This window comes from Mus musculus, chromosome 2, assembly GCF_000001635.26.
Source record: "Mus musculus strain C57BL/6J chromosome 2, GRCm38.p6 C57BL/6J".
Lineage (NCBI taxonomy): Eukaryota > Metazoa > Chordata > Mammalia > Rodentia > Muridae > Mus > Mus musculus.
The window spans coordinates 126,546,423-126,570,826 of record NC_000068.7 but is presented as its reverse complement, the minus strand read 5'-3'; the positions used below and the strand labels follow the sequence as shown (position 1 = coordinate 126,570,826).

The 24,404-nt window shown below is 44.8% G+C and overlaps 1 protein-coding gene across 1 annotated transcript in view; it reads right to left on the bottom strand.

Moving 5' to 3' along the window:
• Slc27a2 (solute carrier family 27 (fatty acid transporter), member 2) overlaps positions 1–17,803 on the bottom strand; it is a 35,220-nt gene extending 17,417 nt beyond the window's left edge. The window contains exons 1-4 of the mRNA NM_011978.2: positions 17,195–17,803; positions 9,081–9,290; positions 5,991–6,149; positions 2,956–3,080 (exon numbers count right to left, since the gene is read on the bottom strand). Coding sequence (NP_036108.2) covers positions 2,956–3,080; positions 5,991–6,149; positions 9,081–9,290; positions 17,195–17,672 — 972 coding nt within the window. The 5' untranslated portion in view covers positions 17,673–17,803. The remainder of the gene's footprint in view (positions 1–2,955; positions 3,081–5,990; positions 6,150–9,080; positions 9,291–17,194) is intronic.
• Between the last annotated feature and the right edge of the window lie 6,601 nt (positions 17,804–24,404).

The following is a 24,404-nucleotide window of genomic DNA, read 5'->3' as shown; positions in this document are numbered from 1 at the left end:
TGTGGATGTTGGGTATCAAACTCTGGTCCAAATAGTTTTGACTGCTGAATTGCTGGTCTAGCCTCTCTTAGTTCTTTAGATAATGCAGCTTGTGTACTTTCTTCCCTTGGCATTCACATTTCTGTGCAACTTTTAAGAGGTATCTTCAAACATTCCTAAGTCCATGTTCTTAACACTTACTGTGCTGTACACAAGGGAGGTCCCACCTGCCTGCTTCAGCCAAGAGGCCTTTCTCCTCCCATCAAACCCTCCTACCTCACACTTCCATGTGAGGCTGTCCAAGAGGCTTACTGGGCTACACACTCTGCTCACTTCCTGCAGAGCTGTTTGCAGTTTGACAGATTCTTCAACATGCCTTTCATGTTCTTCCAGATAACCTGAAGCCACCTTTCTGTGACTGACTGGAGAACTTCCATGTGCCATCACAGCTCATTGTCTCTGGCCAACCTTCCTGATTCTTTCCTCTTTTCCTCTTTCTCCACTTTTGCCTCTATTTACTCTGTACCCTGTTCTGGCACATACCATTCTGTCCAGTTTCTACCAGGATTCAGGTGGTTCAGGCTGGGAAAGACTGGAGAGGCCACCGCATGTTAAGGGCATGGCAGACATCAACAGGGAGGAAAGCTGAGACTCTGCAGCTCCCCACTGTTCTGTCTCTCTCAGCTTCTTTCAAGTATCTTGATTTTTTCCTTGTGGCTCCCAGAATGCTTCTGGATTCCTCCTTGCCTCTCTCTTTGTTCTCCTTGGTGACACCCTCACCCCGCACCCCAGCAGATACACAGAATCTCACTGAGAACCATTTACCTTCTCTTAGTTTCAAACTAGAGGACTAAAACTCAGCCTTAGCAACATCTTGCACTAATATATACCCTTTTCCTAAAGGAGGGGGCCAAAGAGATGTCTCTGCCTTAAGGAACACTGGCTACTCTTACAGAGAGGAACCAGATTTGGTTCTCAGCACCCACATGGTGGCTCACAACCATATATAACTCTAGCTAATCGGAGATCCAGTTTTCCCTTCTGATCTCTGCTGGCATCAGACACACATGTGATGCACAGTCATACATGAGGTAAAACACACATATGCATTAAATAAATACATCTCAAAAGGAAAAAAATTAAATATTTTTGAAGGATAATTTTTTTTTTTTAGGCAACTACATCATGTTACATAGGAGTAGTTCGATTTCTTACCAAAGATATGAAGCTGAGCTATCTTTTCATTGTAAATGAATGCTCTGCAGGGCAAGGTCTGGATTTTACAAAGGAAGATGGGCAGAACAGACACAGAGGATTCAAATATACAAGTGTAAACCACCCCAGTCAATAGTTTTGCTTTGGTAATGGCACTTGTTAGACATTTCCTAGTGACAGACTCTTCACTCTGTGCTTTGTGGCCATAATCTTATTTTGTATACAGACTCTGCATAAGGAAAGCCAGTATTATGTAAGGAAAAGGCCTGCTTTAGCCCATAGATAATTGTGACCTTTATGCGTCTGTTGAATTAAAAAGAAATTACAACAAGGATGCTAAGCCCGAACATTTGGAGGGAAAAAAAGGCTTCTCTCAAGTCAAGTAAACATTTATTCATTTTTCTCCCAGAGCAAGAACTTAGAAGTTCAGTCAACAGAATATGTTGGCCCTGGGATACTGGTTTCTAATCTCCATACTGGGGACCAGGGAAGAAAGCTTTTTCATGGAATCTCACCAGTGGAAGGGGATGACTGACAACAACCCCTCAGGTACGAAGGTGTGATAGGAGCCATGAGATGCAGCAACAAGACAGAGCATCAGGACGGGCAAGTTTGATGGGCAGGCTTGATTATTGGTAGGAGGGGCTCCCAGTGAGCCGAGCAGGCATCTGGGCAGAGGTGGACTGAGTGAGGAAAGGAAGCTTGGTGGGGAGGAGGAGGCCCCTTTTCATCTCTTTTATCTTTCTTTGCCACAATGACTCAAATGGGTATGTAAGTTGAGCTTAGCAGATGCTTACCAATGGTGATTGATCAATCCCATGGGCCTTTGCGAATGATTTTTGTTGACTGACTGAATAGCTAAAAGGAACTACCATTTGGTGGATATACTATACTGTTCAGGCAAGTGGTTCTCAACAAGGATACAGTTTGTGTGTTTGGGGGCATTTGGCAATATCTGCAGACTGCAATTATCATGGGCTAGCACGAGGGGAGGCAACTACTGGTATCTTGCGAATGAAGGTCAGAGATGCCACTAAACATCCTGCATGGGACAGAATAAATCCACAAAGCCAGAACTTAACAGGTCCCAGACAGAAGCAGCAGCAGCAATGTTAAGAAAACCTGGTTGGGTCCCAAGGCAGCTACCAGGGGCTACAGAGGGGGAGTTCTTGTGAATACCTGACACCCTGTCAGGGTATCCAGATAGATCCAGGGGGGTAGACATAAGACCCTTTGAGTTACCTTGAACAGATTTGACTTGCTTGTTTCAAAGCTGGGGGTAGATTTACTCATTAAATAGCATCAAGCCAAAGTTTTCTAAATGGCTTTGGTGGGAGGGAGGGAGGGTAAGGGATGTTGAGGAGGCAAGACTATTAGAAAGTCACATAGTCCAGAGAAGGTGGGAGGCAAGAAACACACATGCTGCATGAGAGGCAGACACAGAGTCAGGAGAGGGATGCCTGACTCAAATGGGGGCTGGCTGTGGCTTTTCATAAGCAGGAAGGAAATAGGACCTGGGAAGGGAGAGGTGCAAAACCATGTAACAAGACAGAGAATAAAAATTGCAATAAAATTAACAGTCACTGTTCTCTGTCAAGGTCTGTCTCTATTTTAAGTGTGTCATCAGGCATGTTACTATGACAACAACCATCATTAAACAGAGAACTGAGATAGATGGACCAGCAGAGGCCCGGCGAGATCCCAGGAGTCTTGAATATCTTACTGATTTTGAAAAGACACTGAAGCATGGGGGCGTGTTACCTGCGGTGTGTTGCACAGGTACCGAAGCAGTTCACCAATGTACTGAATGACCGTGACGTTGTATTTCCTGCAGTCGTCCCAAAACTGGCTGGCTGAGAATTTGCTCCGCAAAGCTAAAGTAGCCCCTACAGAAAAGGCACAGAAAACACCTCTCCAATTAGGAAATTAAAAATGAACTAAATCAAAGACATGCTAAGCACCTGATATATTTAATGCAAAGCATAAAGAAGACCTATTATCACCTGTGTGAGCCTCCAGCCTATGGAAGAGGAGAAGGTGCATGGAGAATCATTCTAATATCATCTGGTGCTCAAGTGAGATTTATGAGATGGAGAAGAGGGGGAACCCCGGGGAGGGGGAGGGAGGAGGGGGAAGAGAAGGATGGAGGAGAAATGGGGAGGGGATGGGGAAGGGAGGAATAGAAGAAAGAGTGAACTGCCATCAGAGTCATGACTACATGACCTTGTGGGGCAAAGCATGCGGTTATGTGATTAAGCCGAGGACCAGGAGGTGGTCAGATTTTCCCAGACTATCATTTTCTTACCTAGTTGTAAGGGTCGTTAAAGAGGGGGAAAAAGTAAAAGGGGGAGTTGGAGGGCATGCTCTGAAGATGAAAGGAGGGACCATGGGCCAAGGGATTCAGGCAACCTCTAAAAGTGGAGACAACCAGGACATGGATCTTCAGCATCCAGAGGGAATGCAGCCTGGCTGGAGACAGCTGGCTTTAGGGCTTCTGACCTCCAGAACGATGAGAACACAGATCTGAATTGCTGGGAGCCTTTGAGCTTCTGGCAATTTGTTATAGTAGCATCAGGAAGCCCACACACATTGTCCATGTTATTTGCTTATTTTTACTCCTAAATATACCAACAACTAGGGTTGAGAAGAGACTTTCTTTCAAAATGACTTTTCTCCTCTGGCCCAAGTGTGTGGTGCTGAAGGTCCTGTCTGCCTGCTTTTGGCCCCAAACCACTCTGTTCTTGAAGACCCAGTAAAACGCTCTCCTGCTCAGCAGCTTTGTGCCCGAAGGGTGGGGTTGCTGCCAGGCAAAGGACGTCAGGATTGATGCGAGTAGACTAAGGAGGGAAACAGATGCTTGGACCAAGAGTTTTAGTTCAAGCTGCTCTTAAAAAACCCATCATAGTCACGCTAACTTAAACTAAAGATAATTTCTCCCAGTTTTGGAGGTTCAAAAGCAAGGTATCAGCAAATCCAGTGTCTGGCAAGGACACTCTTGTTGGTCTGGGAACAGCCATCATCTCTCCACACCCTCCTAAGGGGAACGGCAGAGTTAGTGAGGAGACTCTCTAACTGCTTAACAGGGAACCAACCCAGTGTTCAAAAGCTCCACATGCATGGCCTGACACTTTTTTAAAAAATTATTATTATTATATATTTTCTTTATTTACATTTCAAATGCTATCCCCTTTCCTAGTTTTCCCTCTGAAAATCCTCTATCCTCTTCCCCCTCCCCCTGATCCTCAACCCACCCACTCCCATTCCTGGTCCTGGCATTCCTCTATACTGGGGCCTAGAACACCTTAACAGGACCAAGGGCCTCTCCTCCCATTGGTGACCGACTAGGCCATCCTCTGCTACATATAGCTAGAGCCACAAGTTCCACCATGTGTTTTCTTTAATTGGTGGTATAGTTCCAAGGAGCTCTGGGGGGTACTGGTTAGTTCATATTGATGTTCCTCCTATGGGGGCTTCAGTCCCCTTCAGCTCCCTGGGTACTTTCTCTGGCTTCTTCATTGGGGACCTTGTGCTCCATCCAATGGATGACTGTGAGCATCCACTTCTGTATTTGCCGGGCAATGGTAGAGCCTCACAGGAGACAGCTATATCAGATGGTCTGACACGTCTAAAGTCTTTCTTTCCTTCTCTTTTCTTTTCTTTTCTTTCTTTTTTATTTTTTCTTTTTTTTTTTGGTTTTTCGAGACAGGGTTTCTCTGTGTAGCCCTGGCTGTCCTGGAACTCACTTTGTAGACCAGGTTGGCCTCGAACTCAGAAATCTGCCTGCCTCTGCCTCCCGAGTGCTGGGATTAAAGTTGTGCGCCACCACACCTGGCTGGCCTGATACTTCTAAATGCTCTGCCTTTAACACTATTCTACCAGGGCTCAGACTCACACACACACACACACACACACACACACACACACACACACACATTATTATGTGTGCTATATATTTTATTTCAAATAAACCTGTCTATTTTCATGGCTTATTTAAGATAAAGCATCACCTGGGAGGAAAGTCAAGTTAATTTTCTTCAGTGAAAGAATAAGGCATAGTTTTCTCATACAGGGAGAGGGGGCTAAACCTCCATGACGAAAAGCAATGTAAGTTCTCCTGAAGGGACGGACAGACGATGCCAACTCCTATTTGGAAGGTGATGTTTGAGAAGGAAAGAGGAGCTGACAGAAGGGCAGCTACGACGACGACTAATACAAGGAAGCTGCGGAAGTAAGGACAAATAAAGAAAGGAGAGTATCGCCGGAGAGGCAGGCGGATTTCTGAGTTCGAGGCCAGCCTGGTCTACAAAGTGAGTTCCAGGACAGCCAGGGCTATACAGAGAAACCCTGTCTCAAAAAACCAAAAACAACAACAACAAAAAAACCAAAAAAAAAAAAAAACAACCCCAAACAAACCCCAAAAAACAAAAAATAAAAAACACCCCCCCAAAAAAAAGGAGAGTGTGGAGAGAAGCTTTAGTCAGATGCCAACCATAGGCAAGCTTCTGCCACGGGAGAGCTACTTACAGAATCTAAGAACCTAGTGACCTAGTGTTTCAACCTGGGTAAAGGCATACATCCTTTCAGAAGAATGTCTTCCTAGATATATTGAACAATTAGGGTACAGGGAGATAGAAATTATTTTAGGTGCTTGTTCATGTCATGTGACCCCTAAGGCTTTGGAGTCAATGCGGAAGTAAATACTGTCTCCGGTAGATGGAAAGTAGCTTGCTTTGTCCTTCCCTTTGAGCAGATGCCTGTGTGTCAACTGCTGATACCTGTAGGGAAATTGACCTTACCAACCACGATGCATCCGTGAAGGCCGATCATGAGCGCTGCACTGTGGTACAGGGGCATTGTGGTATAGATGACATCCTGGGCCGTGATTCCACTCGACATAGCAAGGCCTGTCCCATACCATAGGCGATGATGATTGATGGTTGCCGCTTTTGGAAGACCTTTGCAAAGACACAAGAGAAGGCATCGGTGAGTCAGGTTGGCCTTTCCCATGCTAGAAATGCATGGGAGGGAGAGCTGGTGTACAAAATTCTCTCACACCAATGCAGGGAGAATCCCATGAAGGTGGGTGGGTGGGGGGTGAGCAGTTGGACATGGGTGTGTATGTTTTTTAATGGCCTGTCCTAAAAGCATGTGAAGCTGTGTTTGATTCTCAAGGCATAGTCTGCTGAGTTCTGAGACAGGTGGGTGACAAAGTACTGATCTGAAGAGACTGGATTCTTACTCACTCTGGGTTCACGAGGCATTTTCATAAATTTCAATTGAAGAGATAAAACAAGTGACAGTGTCCAGTCCTCAGACAACAAAGCTGATAAGGAGTCTGTTTGATTTGTAATGATATGTATTTGCCGATTCCATTCAAAACACAAGTATGGCACCCTTTTTTGGGAGGGGGGAGAGATCTGCTCACATTTATAGACCTCCCTCATGTATGCAGCCATTTATTGCTTCTGCCCGCTGCCTCATTTCTGTTATATGAGAATATTATGATTTGTTTATATAGTTTTGCTAATTCAGGTGACGTCATTGTGAATTACCTTGTTCACAGGACAATTCACACCACAAACGATGCCACAGGACAACAAACCATGTCTTTGTAATCTGAGGATGAAGGCAGTACATTGGCAGTTACGAGGGGGATCCCCACTCAACCCGCTCCCCTGGCCTGTAAACCATGGGAGTGCTTCCTCGTAGCCCTGCCAATGAAAGCGCTAACACTGGGCTTTTTGCCAATCTGAGAAGTGTAAGTGGTGTCTACTGTAGCTTTAGTGTGCCAAACTAAGCACACTTGTATTTTCTTAACAGTAATTCGCACAATTAAAAGGGCGTTCTTTTAAAAGTGTGATTTCAATACTTCTCATGGAATATTACCCACTTAGGGGCCGAGCTTGAGCTTAAGGCCCAAGTGGGCAGCTCTACTTCGTGAGGAGGAAGGCAGGTCTCGGAGGCACTTAGCCATGCACTGCCCCACGAGACAGTTTGTTCTGTGGTCCGCAAGCGACCTATCACAGTAAACACAATTCCAAGGTCATCCCCCTATCAGTGCTACAGGGCACTGGACCAATGGTGACTTCTCACTCTATGCTAACATTAGGAGAGAGAAGAAACTGTCAAAAGACCAATCGTGTCCACCACAGAAAAGAGTAATAAAGGGTCGGAGTTGCATTTTTAAAAGGATTCATCTGTGCTTCGAGTACTTTTAGGGCTTTCCTGATTTAAGATTTTACACTGATCGATCAAGAAGAATATTTTGTAACGATTACATCGTTTTGTGCTACCGATTTTCCTTGAGGGATAGGGAAAACATTTTGCTCTCCAAGTGCTTAAACGGACTGACTCATTTAATTACCTTATATAAGAGTAATATGAAAATATTTCATCCACAGGTAAAGCAAACAATAAAATCAACATCAGCAACCCCGTTTTCCTGCTAATACCAAGGCTGAATTACGGGATTAATTTTTGGAGTGTTAGGAAACACTCCTGAACATGAGTTTTCCACTTCCTTGCCAAAACACTCACCACACTTTCCGGTGTTAGGATTGGCTTTCCCTATCACCAGGCAAAAACTCATTTCATCTCAGTTATAGTAAAAGTTTACAGTCTCATCTGAGCATCTTATTATTCTTATGAAATGAAGGCAGACATCCAATGGATTAAGGCAGTGTCTGCATGCACCGGACACCCACCTTTGTGTTGGCATGTTGATTTTGAATTTTTGATAAATAAAAAAATTATACACAGCTTGTCCCTGGCATAGACTTTACACGCCAAGCTCCTTCTTATCTGTTTAAGATGGAGATGCCCACATTCATGTAAAACTGAGGCTTAGCCACAGCAATCTATCTGATGGCTACTGAGGACCTGCTGGAACAAAGGACAGAGATTCTGTGGGCTGGGATTGAGCTACAAGCACAACAGAACCTTCGGTCTTAACCATTGATTAATTAGCATGGAGAATACATGCATGACTCATAATTTAATTTCCTCAGCATAATAACAAGGCTCATTGCTATCAGCATGTGGGCCTGGCCTCCTGCCCTCTTTCCCACATATCCCATAGGCTTCAGCTTCTTACATCTTGGTAACAGTTTCCCTGGCTTTTGATAGGCAGACTCTGAATATTTATTCCACAAATTAGGAAGGGGGTGTTACCACCTTAATTGTACGAATTTGGAGTTAGCCCAGAAGGTGAGTCTTGACATCTTACTTCTTGCCCTGGGAAGTCTCTGAGGCCATGAGAGGGGATTCAAGAGCAGGAGAGAACTGAATGAGTGATGTCTTTGAGCCCCTTGAAGAACCTGAACTATGGTGACACGGACATTGCTTGTTTCAAGTAGCAGACACTGCAATGTTTTCTGGTAGTCTACAACACGCTAGTGTGCACCTGATGATATACGGGGTCTTAGGCCCCGTGCCAGGCTCACCCCTCATCAATATTGCATGGGAAAAATCAGCCTAGACATTCTTGTGTCACCCCACAGTTGTCCTCTGCTATGTCCCCTTTATGTTGGTCACATAGTATAGATGGACTCTGGATATAAAAGGAACAAAATACAATAAGCATTAACATTTCTAATAGCCCATTCAGGGCCTTATCTCAACTCCCTCCCCCCACCCCCAGTTATTAGTTAACTGTTTTTGTGTTTTAGAGCAACTGACTGGATGTGTGTGGAGCTGGGGAAAGGTCAGAGGCATCACTTGTGATGAAATAAGATCACATGTGACGAAGATTTCTCCCGTGAGATCTGAATTCCCCGAAGCATTAGTTAGCCGATAAGTTTTTCCGAGAGCAACAATATTTAAAAGGTTAGGCCAGTGGTTAGATCCTTCAGGGCAGGCCCGAACCCAGGAAATCCTCTCTTATTTACCTGTGGTTCCCGAAGTATAAATGTATACTGCTGGCGTGGTAAAAGTGACTTCAGACCTCCACGACTCCGGGGTGGGTTCCGCCGACACTCCGTCTACTTTGTCCAGTATTGTGTCCACACCATTTGTGTTAGAAGTTCTGCTTACGTAAAAGACGGACACGGCATCCTTTTTCAGGGTTGGAAGAACCTCCTCCACAGCTTCTTGTAGATCTTAAGTCAGTGAGAAGAATCCGAGCAAACTACGTTAGCTGATTAGGCAGGTACAGAGTCCCAGAAACGTCATGATGCTCTGCATCAACCTATAGTTTTCTAAAAATATGTCAATACAAGTGATTCTTAGGAATTTTTTGACAGTGTCCCACTATATAGTCTTGGCTGTCCTGGAACTCGATCTGTAGAGCAGGCTGGCCTCATACTCTCAGAGATCCACCTGTTTCTGCCTCTCCAGTGGTGGGATTAAAGGCATGTGCCTCCCTAGTTCTGCATTTTAGTATGGAGCTTGATATGTTTGAAAGCACACACACGACACGCAAACACACACACACACACAGGCACACAAATATACCTACAGACACACAAACACACACAGGCACACAAACATACCTACAGACACACAAACACACCCACAGATACACACACACACACACACACACTCATACCCCACCTCCATTCCAATATCTGAAAGAATTAAAGTTGAGTCCTGATGGTTTCCTGAGCTCAGCTGATGGTTCGTAGAAGACATCACAGAAACGTGCATTAGGCAAAACCCAAACAGTTTCAGTGCATATCGCTGAAGCACCGATAGGCATTTCCAGAACACACCACACATAAAGGCCATTATTTTATAAAGTCTGAATCACATGCGAGAATTCAGGTGTCACAAACAAATCTATTTTTCTACGGGTTGAGTTTAAAAAAAAAAGTTCTGACTTAGTATGCAAACTTTATTTCACACCTGCTTCTTTGATTTCCTGCCCTTTATCTATAAAAGGAAATCTCTTTTTACAATGACCTGTCTGGAATTGTAATAACCGAAGTAAATATATATATATATATATATATATATATATATATATATACACACACATATATATATATAAAATTTAAAAAGACTTCCTTATTATTATTTTATGTGCATGGATGTTTTGCTTGCATGCATGCCTGCTGTCTGTAGAGACTGGAAGAGGGTATTGGACTCCCTGGAACTAAAGTTAACAAGGAATTGATTCTTAGTCCGTCTCCTCACTGTCAACCCCTCTCTGATTCCAGTGTACCTGCATAACCACTGTCCAGTGATTCCAGTGTACCTGCATAACCACTGCTCACTGTCCAGTGGCCCTGCCCCCAGTCACTGTTCTCTGGTGGCCTCACATCCCTTCTGATGGAGTCCACTCTCCTTGTTGGAGGAACTCATAATCTCCTCCCTGCTGGCCTTTTTGATGCCATTGCTGACTGTCTGTCCTCTCCCCCTGCCTCTGTTCACATCATCCATGTGAGGTCCATATTAAACCTGCTTGCATTTAATAACCTTTGCCCAGGCCAGTCCACCTGCTTAACATGATCTCTCACCCCCTCAGCAGGTTCCGTATCCTTTTCTTTGACAGAAGGGATAGCCATTACCCCTGCTCAATGTGACTTAGGTGGGTGTCACCTTGAGGTTCCAGGGTCTTGTTCACTTTACTAGAAAAATCTTCCCCCCTTAAGTTAAAGCTACTGACGTGAAGACTGAAATATAAAATTCCATGTATGAATATTGTCTGTAAGCTATGTAGTTGACATGACAACCAACTAGGACACAAAAACCTCAAATACTTGTGTTTGTCGTAGTCTGAGGTCCTCTGGACTGGGAAGCTGAAGTCTGTGTAGGGCACGCTCTTGGAGGCCGTTCCTGTGAGGTGGCCAGGGAAAGTAGAGTTGATAGAGAAGTTGAACCAAAACAGTACATCAGTGGCCTCCCTAGCAGGGCCTCATCTGGGCCTGACATGGCCTTCAGCATTGTCTCAGGTAAGTTAAGGAAGCTCACCTCTGCTTCTGTACTTTCCTGTTAGCCACTCAGACTGGCTCACTCACAGAGTGCCCTCAGACTGATGTGTGTGTGTGTGAACTCTCCTTAGCTAAAGCAGGCCCTGGAAAGCGTCTCAGCTGAGAGCTCCTGACAGCTGAGGAAGGTGTACTCAAGGCTGGAGGGAGGCAACAGGCACATCACAGCGTCTGCTGTGCCTGTCATCCCTAGATAGGCTTTACATTTTTCATTTGCTTAGAATGCTTTGTAAGGTATCCTTACATACACTACACAGCAACCCTGTGATACAGGGACATGCCAGTAACCCTATTTCTACAAATGGACAGGGACACACAAAATAAAATTATAGCTGGGTACTAGGAACTCCAATGTCTTTGCATTTGGCACGGTGGTTTAAGTTTTGACGAAGTACCTTTGCCTTGTTGAAGAGGGTGTTCTCTTGACTTGCTCTGTGTGTGTTCAAGTGTGTGGACTTCGGGATGGAGTGATAAGGCAATCATTGTGCATCTTGGTGGACAGAGCAACTCAAGCTTTACCGAAAGCTCAGGCGGGTAAAGGTGAAGCTTGAAGGCTGTGGAGTAGACCTGTCAGCTCCTCCTTGGTTTACACGGTAGAGGGGAATATACTCCAGAGACAGCAGTGCATGCTGGGTGGTGGGGTGCATGCGATGGGTGGGCTGGGGAGATGGGTGCATGGCTAAACATGCTTGCTGTGTTAGTGTGAAGACTGGAGTGTGGGTCCCAGCATCCACACACAAGGCAGGTGTGGTCACAGTCACTCCAGAACCCTAGGGCTTTAGAAAAGGGTGTGGGGCTGGAGACAGGAGGATATCTCTGGCTACTGGCTGTCAGCCAATGAGTTCCAAGTTTAAATGACTCCAGAGGAACAAGGCAGGGTGACAGAAGTAAGCAGCCAATAGTATACACCACATACACACCACACATCACGGGGGGCGGTGGGGGAAGGGGAGAGAGAGAGAGAGAGAGAGAGAGAGAGAGAGAGAGAGAGAATGAATGAGATTGAGATTTCTCGTTCTATCCATATTCTGTGTTTGGATCATGATGTGAAAACCATTCACCAAGAACATTGCCTTTCCTCAGCTTCAACAGTGACAGAGGTTTATCTTCCTGAAGACAATATTTTTTTCATGTGTTTAATGAGATTATACTCTGCCAAGGGGAAGGCTCCTGGAATGTACATAATAGAGAAAACCCACATTCTCTGAGTGATAACTTAGGCAAGTGTTCATGAGCCTTGATTTTCTTTACATATAGAGAATTTCCAGGGAGTAATTGGGAGGGTTTTTTTTTTTTTAAGTATTGAGCCTGTTAAGTCTTAAGAGTCTCTAAAAGTCAAGCTGGCTGGGTTAATTCTCAAGACAAACACCACTGCACATCTCTTTTATATACATGTCTTTGCATCAGATCCTCTGGGACTGGAGTTGCAGATAGTTGTGAACTGCCATGTGGAGTATTGGGAATCGAACCTAGGTCCTCTGGAAGTGCTTTTAACCACTGACCCACCTCTCCACCCCATGTACATGTACTTTGTAACAAAAAGTTCAAGAATTTTTATGAGCTTGAAAGCTGAAATTTAAAATACAGAATTAAGTTCACCCCTCTAGGACCACAAATAACCAAAGTAAATTATTTGCAGAAAGAACACTGCTGGAGGTATCTCACAACACCTGACTTCAAATTACACCGAGGAGCCATAGTGACACAGGCAGCATGGGGTTGCCACAGCACAGACATGCAGGATGGGACAGAGGACTCAAGGATAAACCCACACAGATGTGGCCACCAAAATTTTATCAAAGGTATAAAAATACGCTGGAAAAAGATATTCCGTTCAACAGATGGTGTTGAAACAAACTGGGTATCCATCTATAAAACAATGAAACCAGACCCACATCTCTAATCTAGCTCAAAAAAAAATCCATTCAAAGTGGATCAAAAGGCCTTAGTTGAAAACCTGAAACACTGACAGCATTGGAGAAAACTGCAGTGTGAGTGAGGAAGGAAGAGACTTCAAGACACAGGCAAGAGCTTTCTAAGCAGGACAGCAACGACACAGGAATTAACAAATTAAGTCTAAGGAATTAAGTCGCAGGAATGAACAAGTGGGACTGTATGAAAGGAAAGTTTCTGCACAGCAAAGAAGATCATTAGCAGAGCAAACAGATGGCCGACAGGATAGAGAAAATCCTTACTAGCCACCTCAGACAAGGGGCTAATATCTAGAATATGTAAACAACTGCAAAACTTAGATATTCCAAATCCCTGTCAATCAACACAGGAACTAACACAATGATGGGGTGGGAGGGAGGCGGGGGGGGGGGGGTTCAAAAGGAGAAACACAAGCCGTCAACAAATATTTCAAAAAGCATGTAACAGCCTTATCCATCAGGGAAATGCAAATTAAAGTGACTTTGAGACTCCGTCTCACCCCAGGCAGACTGACCTTCATCCGGAAGTCAACAGCAAAGAGACAGGAGTAAAATGTTTCTAGCTCCCCCTTTCCTCACATTGTTTCCAAAGTGGCTTTGTGCATTCAAGAGACTTATCAATATTAACACAGATCACCCACCCTGTTAATACCCTTCTTTTGAAAAATCTGGGAAAATAACAGGGTCGAAAGAGTATCCCAGTTATGAAGCAGAGAAGTTGTCTCTTCCCAGACAACCAGAAATTCCTGGGAAGGGCCATGCTCTTGCTGGACAGAATATGGGGAAAGAGGAACCCTTATTCACCGCTTCTGTGAATGCAAACCAATAAAGGCATTATGAATATGGGGTTTTCTCCAAAAATTAAAATGGAACTACTATCCTACCTTTCCTGGGCACCAACTCACAGAGCACCTAAACTTCCCTGCTCGCTGCTACAGTATTCACAGTAGCAAGGACTGGGGCCAGCCTCGTTTATCACTGGATCATCGGACAATGAAAACTTACTCACACACAATTGAGGTTTATGCAGCTGTAAAGAAATCTGCAATCTGCAATCTGCAAGAGAATGCATAGAACTGAAGAGTATTAAATGAGACAATCCAGACTCAGGAAGATAAAAATGACATATTCTCTCTCACATTCGGGTTCTAGCTTGTGTGCATGTGTAGCGTGTGTGTGTTTGTGTGTATGAGTGTGTGTACAGGATCACAAGAAGAGGAAAAACAAGTTGAAGATGGGGGTGGGGGAAAAAGACACAAGTGACATGCAGAAAGGAAGCCGTGTGTGTGGGTGAAAGGGGACAAGGGGCATCAGACAGACATCAGAGCAGAAGGGGAGAATCAACATTTTTTTTTCCCCGAGACAGAATCTTATGACATAGCCTAGTTGGCCTGGAAATTGCTAGGTGAACCAGGTTAGCCTTGGATTCACAGAGGCCTTTTGAGTGCTGAGGTTAAAGGTGTGCACCACCACGCGCAGCATAGGAAAAACAAATTGTAAACAGAAATGTCAGAATATTATATGTGCTAATTAAGTATTAAGACAAAACTAATTCACCTTTCTGTGCCAAGCTCAGATGATTGATCAAATAAACAAGTGTCTTGGAAGTGGGAGGAAAAATCTGCATGTGTCTCTAGGTCCTTGTCACAGAGACCTGGGCAAGCAATGCCCTCTCCCAGGCCTCTGTTTGTTTGGCTATCAAACAGATGGAATTCTGAATCTCAAAGCCCGGTCCTCAGATCATCAGGAGCTGAGGAAGGGCTGGTCTGGTCCCATCACCATCCTATCGAGTCAGAAGTTTAGGGCTGAGGTTCTGGAACCTGCCTTTTAAACGGATAATTATTGTGTTCACTAGTGTCTCTTTTTGTGGGTACAAACATAGGCAACTGAAAGGCTTACAGTCTGTCTAAGGTCCTGCCTTACACATACAATCCTGAGTCAGTCAGAACAATACTTTTCCACTCCAGCGCATTTACATTTGCTTTGGACTCTGGTTCTCTTCGCAGAGATGGCTCCAGGTCAGAGTGCATGATGTACAAAGGTATCTCTGTTATTGGAGAAAAAAAAAACTGTTTTCCAAATATGTGGCTGTTCTCAAAGGTTAGTTTGCACATTGCCACATGGCACGGCTACCGAACAGGCAACTTTGGACTCTGTTTTGCTCTCTCAGGAGCTATTTCAGGTCAGAGGGCAACTCCGTGTCATATAGAAAGAAATCTCAGGGATTCAGAAAAAAGAAGGATATTTTGGTTTTAAACTGTGTCCCATCTTAATGCTAGTGGGGGCTTCGGGCCCACTGACAAGTTAGGGCCAAGTCTGATTTGAATGTAGGGATTTTAGTATATTCCCCATGTGAACAGGGTGCCTTGAGGCAGGCCACTACTGTCCACATGCAGGATGAGCTGGCCTAGCACCCCTAATTTGAAAGTTAAAGCACTCCAGAATTCTTTTTCTTTCTTTGGGTGTGACCATGATTCCACAACACCACAGCAAGTAGCTTTTGTTTCTTGCACAACATTATTAAGTGCACTGGGTAAAATTACCTTCATGCTCGGGCAATATGGTGTATTTGAAACACAAGTAAACTCTTTGGACCTGGGTATATACACAAATATTCCAAAATCTGAAAATATATGAAATCTGGGCACTTTTGGGTCTGAGCAGTTCAGATCAGGGATACCCAACCTATATAGGGAGTTGTATTTCTGACTTTCTTACAAAACCAAACTCCTTAGTCATTTAAACCTCAGTCTCTTTGTGGGTTAAACTGTAAGCCCTATGAAGGTACCACCAAGAACTGGGGGAACCGTGGAACAGGGGAGTCTAAGCAGATGTTGAGGTGCTTCCTCAGGTGGAACACAGGTCACTGTATTCATAACTTCGTTCTGAGAAAGCTGGCGACAGAGCAGGCCGTGACAGCCTCCTGGTTCCGAGGGAGAAGTCCTTAGAGACTGTTGGGAGTATCTTCGAAGGTCCGGGCCCTTTGCATTATTTGATGCCTTTAAAACCATCTCTCTACTTTATAAACTTTAGTTTCAAAGCCTCTGCTTTTCATATTACGTATTTTATGTCACATAGGGCAGGCTTATACATTTCCTGGTTTCTTAGAAGTAAATGGGCATTTAGACTTTTGAGGGCACTAGGCAAACTGCTTGGTTTGTCTCAGTTTCCTGAGCTATGAAGTGAAGGGCAGAGCAGATAGACCCTTGACTCTCTGAAGCTCTAAAGCATACATCTGTGTAGAGGATGGCACTGTATAAGAAACGTGGGCTTTGAAGACGGAGCTAGGCTGGAAAATTCTATATGTTTCCTCAATCATATAACGGAGGAGTGATTTTTAATTTATCAGAATATTAAAACCATCCATTACAGTATTTGGCACCAATGGGCATCCCAAAGAGTTGGATCCTCTCATCTTCTGTATGGTTACTAATGTCTTTTTACTTTTTCCTGGTCCGGTCTCTCCTTACTGACTGTGAGAAGCAGCAAGGGTGTTGTTCAGACACTAACTGCTGGGAGCTGAGGAAAAGAGAGGACGGGGACAGGGAAGCGACTTTCCCATGACTGTAAGTCTACCAAAGCTAGGGGCTGGATCCACTGCGGTTCTCATCCAAGGCCCTCTGAATTTTAATGTAAATGTGTTAAGTTCTGATTGGAGGAATGGATTTAGAAGTGGATCCCTTTGGACAGCCCCAAGTCTTCCTTAGACACTGCACGTGAAGCTTTGGATTTCTGGGCTGCACATAGAAATCCCATGATATGAGTTGTGAAGATTAAAAACAACATTGTGCATATACAGCGGTCCCCTGGGTTAACATTGAGGGTGGGTGGGAACTGCCTCGCACATAACATGGATACACACTTCTTCTTGCCATCTCTAAACAACACAGGTAAGAATGAGTGGTTTAGTATTCAACACCGTGTTAGGTATCATACGCAATCTGGACTCCGCATTGGAGGACTGAAGCGCTTCGAAAGACAGGCCACTTTACATCTAGGAATTATAAGGATTGTTAATCAGCGTCGTACACCTGGAATTGACCTCTTTTCCTGCTTCCCGGCCCCACACCACACTGCAACCCCGAAACCAAGTGCCTCTATCCTCCCACCTCCAGGGTTAGGGCCGGCGGTTTTGCAGCTCACCTGGGGAGGCCAGCAGCACCTTCGCCCCGCAGCATTGAAAGCAGTGCAGCAGAGACTTGGCACGAATGTTGTAGTTGAGGCACGCCATGGGACAGCCCAGTTTGAGCAGTCCCAGCCAGATCCACACGTAGGCCGGCTCATTGCCCATGAAGAGGGCTACGCAATCCCCCTGTCGTAGGCCCAGTTGATCGTGCAGCGCCCGCGCCACTTGGTTGCTGCGCCGGTCCACCTGGGCGTAGGTGAGCGTCTCGTCTCGGAACAGCAGGAAGGGCTTGTGTGGGGTCTTGCGCGCTTGTTCCAGGAAGGCCCGCAGGATGGTACGCACGGGTCGCCGCTGCCGGTAGCTGCGCACCCGCCGGGCCATGTTGGCCAGCCGCAGGAAGTACCGCACATCTTGGAGGAGGTAGGGGCAGCAGCAGGTGAGCAGCAGAGGCAGCAGCAGCAGCCCCGCCAGGCCGGTGTAGAGCACTGGCAGCATGGCGGTAGCTGCGGGGTCCCCGGTCCCCGCCGGGGCCGAGGGAGTGCTCGAGGCGTGCAGCGCGGCGGCAGGCGGGAGAGGAGCAGAGCAGGAGCTGGCGACTGGGCTCGGCCTCCGGACGCGCTGCGACTGCGGGTGGCGGCTCGGCTGCAGGTGCCTGTGGCGCGCTGTGCGGGCGGGACGGCCGTGGGTCCCGCCCCCTCGTGGGGCTCCTCGTGCGCTCAGGGGGCCGCTCCTGTCAGCCTGGGTGGCCCAGGATGCCACAGCACTTGTGTTCAGTGTCTGGGGTCAGATGAGATCTAGTTCTCCGCAAACAACGCTTAGCGCAAACAGCCCACGTTGAAAAGGTCAAAGGCGTGGTGCTGTGGTTAGTTATTCTTATCACACAGCGCAGTGCCTTTGCTTAATCAAGTACCTTATAAACGCACCGCAGCCTTATTATTAATAGCGGGCACCAGGTGCCACAGCCAACTCAGAGTCCCACCTCCACTCCTTGGTCCCAGAGGCTTTCCGCTAGATCTCTCTTTGTTTCTAACGTTTGCTTCTCTGCTCAGGCAGTCTCCTGTGGGGAAGGTTTCAAGGTTGAACAAAAGCGCCAGAGGTGGTCGCATTCAGCTGCACCTGCCAGCCCCTCTTGTGAGCTTCGCCTGTTTCGGGAACTCCGGAACTCGAGCAATGGGGTCCTGTTAATTTGTTTTGAGATTTTGTTCTGTTACGCGAGCCACTTTCCAACATCGACGGTATTGTGGACTCAGTTCGACATTTACCAAAACACACAAAGCAAACAAAGTAAATAATGGCATATCTCAAAAGTCATTTCTTCAAGAAGTTTGATCTATGTATTAATGCCCCTAGGTAGTGGTACTGTACAAGGTTAGCATGCTTGCTACCAAGTAAAGTAAAGATGTGCTTCGTTGTCACAGTCTTCTGTCTCATGCTCATTCATATTATTGTTGTAAGATAACTTGTCTTGAACCGTCAGAGGTCTTCTCAGATGATCCTTTCATGCTTGTTCACTGAGGAGAAAGGGAAGTTTAGGTGATTCTTTGTCATGTCCACTGCAGCTGTGGTTTCCTGTGTAAACCCTGGAAGGGGCTAAGGAGGGAAGGAGAGTCAGTTTTCTTTAGCGATGTGGTCCCTAGAAGGTCGACCTTGCTCTAGTGGATGGCCCTACGGCCCAACTGTACACACACACACACACACACACACACACACACACACACAGATAAGTGTATATACTGTACAAATTGAATTGAGATCTATTGGAAAAAGGAAGAGGGCATCAAGGAGAGGTGATAGGGTCTGGAAGAGAGATCGGATCTGGAAATATTTAGGGGTAAATATGATCAAATACATTGTATGTATGTGTGAAGTTCTCAAAGAATTAATAAAAATATTATGCTTAAAGAATATCTAGTAATATGTGAGATATGAAAGAGGAACCAGTTTGGTCCCAGGTCATTAACCACTCTCTCAGCACTGTGAGTCACAGTGTCATTTTGTCCTCTTATTTTCTGGGTGTCTGTCCATATTTTCTTTTTATTTCCACTACTAAAAAATGTCTCTCATAGCCTTCTGACCTCTTTTAGATTCTCGGGACCACGTCAAGCAGCCCTTTCCTGTGTCAAGACTGTCTTTCTACTGTTGGTCTAGTTTTCATCCAGCGAATGGTTACATCAGTTCCCGGAGGGGGAGGGGGTAGAGGGCTTTCATCATCCCGGAGGAGAAGGCAATAGTATTGACCACAGCATGGTTAATGAACCATTGTGGTGTGTATGTTTTTTTCCCCTCTGTGATGCTCAGGGCCAGCTCTTTTTTCCTATCCCATCTCTTTAAAAGAAGTTATTTATTATTCCAGTGTCTCTGTGTGTGTGTAAACGTGTGTGTGTGCTCGTGTGAATATGCTTGTATGGCACGGCATGCGTGTGGTGGTCATTGGACTACTTGTGTAGAGTTGGTTTTTCTCCCTCCACCTTTATGTAGGATTGGGGGACCCAGCTCGGGTCACCAAGCTTTCAAGCGTCTTTACCTGCTGAGCCATCTTGCCAGTCCTTCCATTCCATTTCAGTGTAGCCTTCTGACCAAGAATCTTCCTCAAGCTCTCTACCCAGAAAGCTCAGTCACCACAGATGTCCTCCCTCTCCTTCTTCCTGTCCCTCAGGTTAACTTTGCACTCGGGCAGTCTTTCAGTGGCGGGTGAAAGCAAACGAGGCCCTAGGGGCTCAATTAGAAACGGGAATTAGGCAGGAACTGGTAAATCCAGCCATTAGATAGGCTTCAAATGGCTTAAGTTTCGAATCTGAATTTATTTTCACTTTCTTTCTTCTACTTACATCCTCTCTTCTCATCCAGGCTGTTCCTCATAAGTCCAAGATGGTTGCCTTAACCCCTATGGGATGTGCTTTCCTGGATCAGTGTCAGAGAAACACAATCATTTTTTTTTTCTTAGAAGTTTTCGTTTAAAAATTTTCATGACTGGATTATGTGTTTATCCCAGAACCAGTCCTCTGTGGGTACTGGAGAAGAGAATTGCTGGTTGGTTTAATCTAACCAAAGCTCACCCATAGAGCTGGGTGTATCTCAAGTTTATCTAAAGCAGTGGTTCTCAACCTTCCTGATGCTGCGCCCGTTTAGAACCATTCCTCGTGCTGTGGTGACTCCCAACCATAAAATCATTCTCACTGCTACTTCATAACTGTAATTGTGCTACTGTTATGAATCAGAATGTTAATATCTGATATGCAGGATATCTGACATTTGACCCCACAAAGAGTCGAGACCCATGGATTGAGAACCACTGGTCCAGATCATCTGTTGGAAACTTTAAGGTACTATGGCAAGGGAAGACAGGCCTGGAGAGGGCCGGCTGAGGGGTTGAAAGTGTGTGTGAACCTGAGTTTGATTCCCAGCAGTTTGTCAGAAAGCTCATGACCGCCTGAAATTCCAGGATCTGGTACCTCTGGCTTCTGAGGGCTCCTCCATGCAAGGACACAGACACAGACCCTGGGACACACATAGACACACACACTGACAATATATATACCTTAAAATCTATGTTGGGGGAGACAAAGGGAAAAAAACTCAAAAGAAGAGTAGAGGAGAAAATGAACAAATCCTGGGCTTGGGGATCTTCAGCCCAGTGACTTTAACTTTGAGCCCGGAGTAACCTTTGCTCCCACTCCTAGTTAATTGTTCTTCCATTTAATCGTGTTATCACATTAAAATGCCATGAACTTCGTAGCTTTGAGTAAACAGAAATTAATTTCTCATAGTTTTGCAAAACTGCCAAGTCCAAGCTCCGTGTCTGAGGACAGGATGTTTTTCACAGATGCCACTGGAGTCTGTCCTTATTCGGGGTAGGGCCTGTCATGAGCTGCTTTGCAACCTGTTTTATCAGGACACCAATCGCATGAGGGAAGATTCTGTCCCAATAATCACCGTGTCCCAATAATCACCCTTTGGGGTTGGGTTCAGTTTGATTTGGGGTGGAGGAAGCCCAAACACTGACAGACTTCCTGACAAGGGTCTCTCCTCTCACGGCTCTGTGGTGCACTGCACTCGGTGATGTCAGTAGCCTCGCCCTGATCTCAGTCCTTTTCTTTTCTCCTTCTCCTTCTCCTTCTCCTTCTCCTTCTCCTTCTCCTTCTCCTTCTCCTTCTCCTTCTCCTTCTCCTTCTCCTTCTCCTCCTCCTCCTCCTCCTCCTCCTCCTCCTCCTCCTCCTCCTCCTCCTCCTTCTTTTTTTTTTGGCTTTTCGAGACAGGGTTTCTCTGTATAGCCCTGGCTGTCCTGGAACTCACTTTGTAGAGACCAGGCTGGCCTCGAACTCAGAAATCTGCCTGCCTCAGCCTCCCGAGTACTGGGATTAAAGGCGTGCGCCACCACGCCCGGCTTCTGTCCTTTTCTATACATGTCTTTAGCGACGTTTAGATTTGTCCGGCAGTCTAGACTATCCCTTGCATGAGCTGACTCTCTCCGAGTGTTATCAGTGTTTTAGTACATTGAAGGTCTACTCATGGTAACTCCATTAACGCATATTAATTGAGACTGCTTTATAAATAAAATATAACCGGCAGTGGACATTTAGCAGTGAACTCAGACTTAATTCCAGTGGCTTCTTTCAGAAGGACCTCTAACGAGTCTGATTTAGGTCCCATCACAGCGCCATGTGTATCCTTCTGCAGCCTACGCCTTACCTCTGTTCCTCTGGACTCCACCCCTCTTCATCTACTGCTTTCGTCAATGCTTAGATTTCTGCACTTCTCAGCCCAGGAGCGTTTTAAAAATAAATCTTGGGCCTCAAAAATAAAATAAGCAGCTTTAATTTTGTTTTTTGTTTGGTTAAGCCTTCCACTCCCTTCCCAAAGAGCATATTTTAATTATTATTTAGTAAACTACATTTCAGTAGTAAAATAAAATATACCTGTTCAGTACACTTAAAATGGTTATTTTATGTTATGTGTATATTGCCACAATAAATGTTAAAATTGATTATGTATTACACCAACATATAGAGCCCAGTGGTGTGTATGTCTAATCTTCCTCTAACTGTGCAGAAGGCAGAGGCACAGCTGGGAGCTCAAAGCCTGCTGAGTAACAGGAAGCTGCTATTTCAAGTACAGATGGGAGGAATTAAAGTAATTTTGAAGGTGGAAAAACACACGCGTTTTTGTCTTAGCATGCATACAGAAATTTTTAGAAAGAAATATTTTTTCTGTATACTGTCCATTCTGAAGTATAAATTTAATACTGAAATGTAATACAGAGCCCAATTTTGGGCTTTCCTTAACTCCCATGTCATGTCTGCCATGTTACAGAGGTTCTGCAGGGTCACCTCTTCAGTGAGCTTTTAGGAAGATGGGAATTAGGTTCCACCTCAACCATCCTTTCATGTCTATCAGTGCTCCTCACTTTTGTCATCAAGGTTGTAGACCCTATCAGAATTTTAATGCAGTTCTTCACAGAAATGGAAAAATCAACAAACAAACAAACTTTAACTGGATGTGGAAACACAAAAGACAGAATAGCCAAAATAACTGTAAACAACAACAACCCCAAAACCCAAACCAACCAAAGAAAATTCCCCAGTTGTCTGAGCTAACATGCTACTTGACTTTAAGTTATATTACAGAGCTGTAGCAATAAAAACAGCATGATGCTGGCATGAAAATAGACTCAGTGATCAGTGGAAGAGAACTGACGACCTACGTATAAGCCATGCCCATTCAGCTACTTGGTTTCTGACAGAGGCCAACAACACACACTGGAGAAAAGACAGAATCCTCAACAAATGGCGCAGATTGAACTGGGTAGCTACATGTAGAAGAATCCAATTAGGTCAGTCTCTCTCCTTCTACATAAAACTCAACTCCAAATGGTCCTCAAGAAAATCATGCACCCTGAATCAGACAGCACGTGAATATGCTTCAACCTGCAGACACACAAAGGACTCTCTGAACAGGATCCCAGTAGTGTGGGCCCTAAGACCAATGATTTACAAGTAAGATCACATGAAACTAAAATATTTTGTATAGAAAAAGACACCATCATTCAAATGAAGATGTAGGCAAAAGAATGGGGGGGGGGAGCGATTATCAGTTACATATTTAATTGAGGGCTACTATTTACATATATGAGGAACTTAAAAGCTTGAACATCAAGAAGACAAACAACCCAGTTTTGAAAAAGGATACAAAACTAAACAGTTCTCAAAAGATGAAATACAAATGGCTGAGAAATATTTTAAAAAATGTTTAACATCCTTAGCTGTCAGGGAGATAAATGCAACTTAAAGCTACTTTGAAATCTCATTTCACCCCAGTCAGGATGACTATTATCAAAATAAATAAAAAATAATAAATAAATAAATAAATAAAGCATGCTGGGATGCATGTGGGGAAAGGGGACACTTTTTCATTTTGGTGGGAGTGTAAATGGGTGCAGTCATTATGGAAACAAGTGCGGCTTAAAAAGCTAAAAATAAGCCTGGCTGTGGTGGCAGACACCTTTAATTCTAGCACTTGGGAGGCAGAGGCAGGCAGATCTCTGTGAATTCAAGGCCAGCCCAGTCTACAGATCAAGTTCCAGGTTAGCCTTGGTTACACAGAGAAACCCTGTCTCAAAAAACCAACCAGTTAACCAACCAACTAAGACTAACAAAAACAAAACAAAACAAAAACAAATCCCCCAAACAAAACAAAACAACAACTAAAAAGCTAAAAAGTAACCTACCATATAATGTAGCTATGCCACTCTTTAGGACCATGTATGCATGGTTCTAAAGAAACACTAGCTCATCCATGCTTGTTGAAACCTGTGACTAGATATGTCATATATTCAGGAGGAGAACTGACTACCATTACTTTGCTAAATGGACATAGTACACCGGCTTCTAATGACTTAGTATTATACTGATAAGTGAGTATGCCTCTCAACTTGCTCCAGAGAAACGTCCATCTTCAGTAAACTGTGATTAACACAGGGACCTAAAAATGGTCAAAGTGGAGCAAACAAGAGGCTCAGGGATCATTGCCAAAGAGGAAGAGGGAAGAGGGAAGAGGTGGGGGAGTACTGTAAGCAAACAGAGTTTTCTGTACACAACAGGGCAGTTGTACGCATGAATTCCCAGTAGTTGAGGCATCAGGCACAAGAACCACACAAGCTCAAGCTACACAAAATCCCAGCACTGAGTAGGAAAAGTTTTCTGACAAAATCCAATATCCCTTCATGTTAAA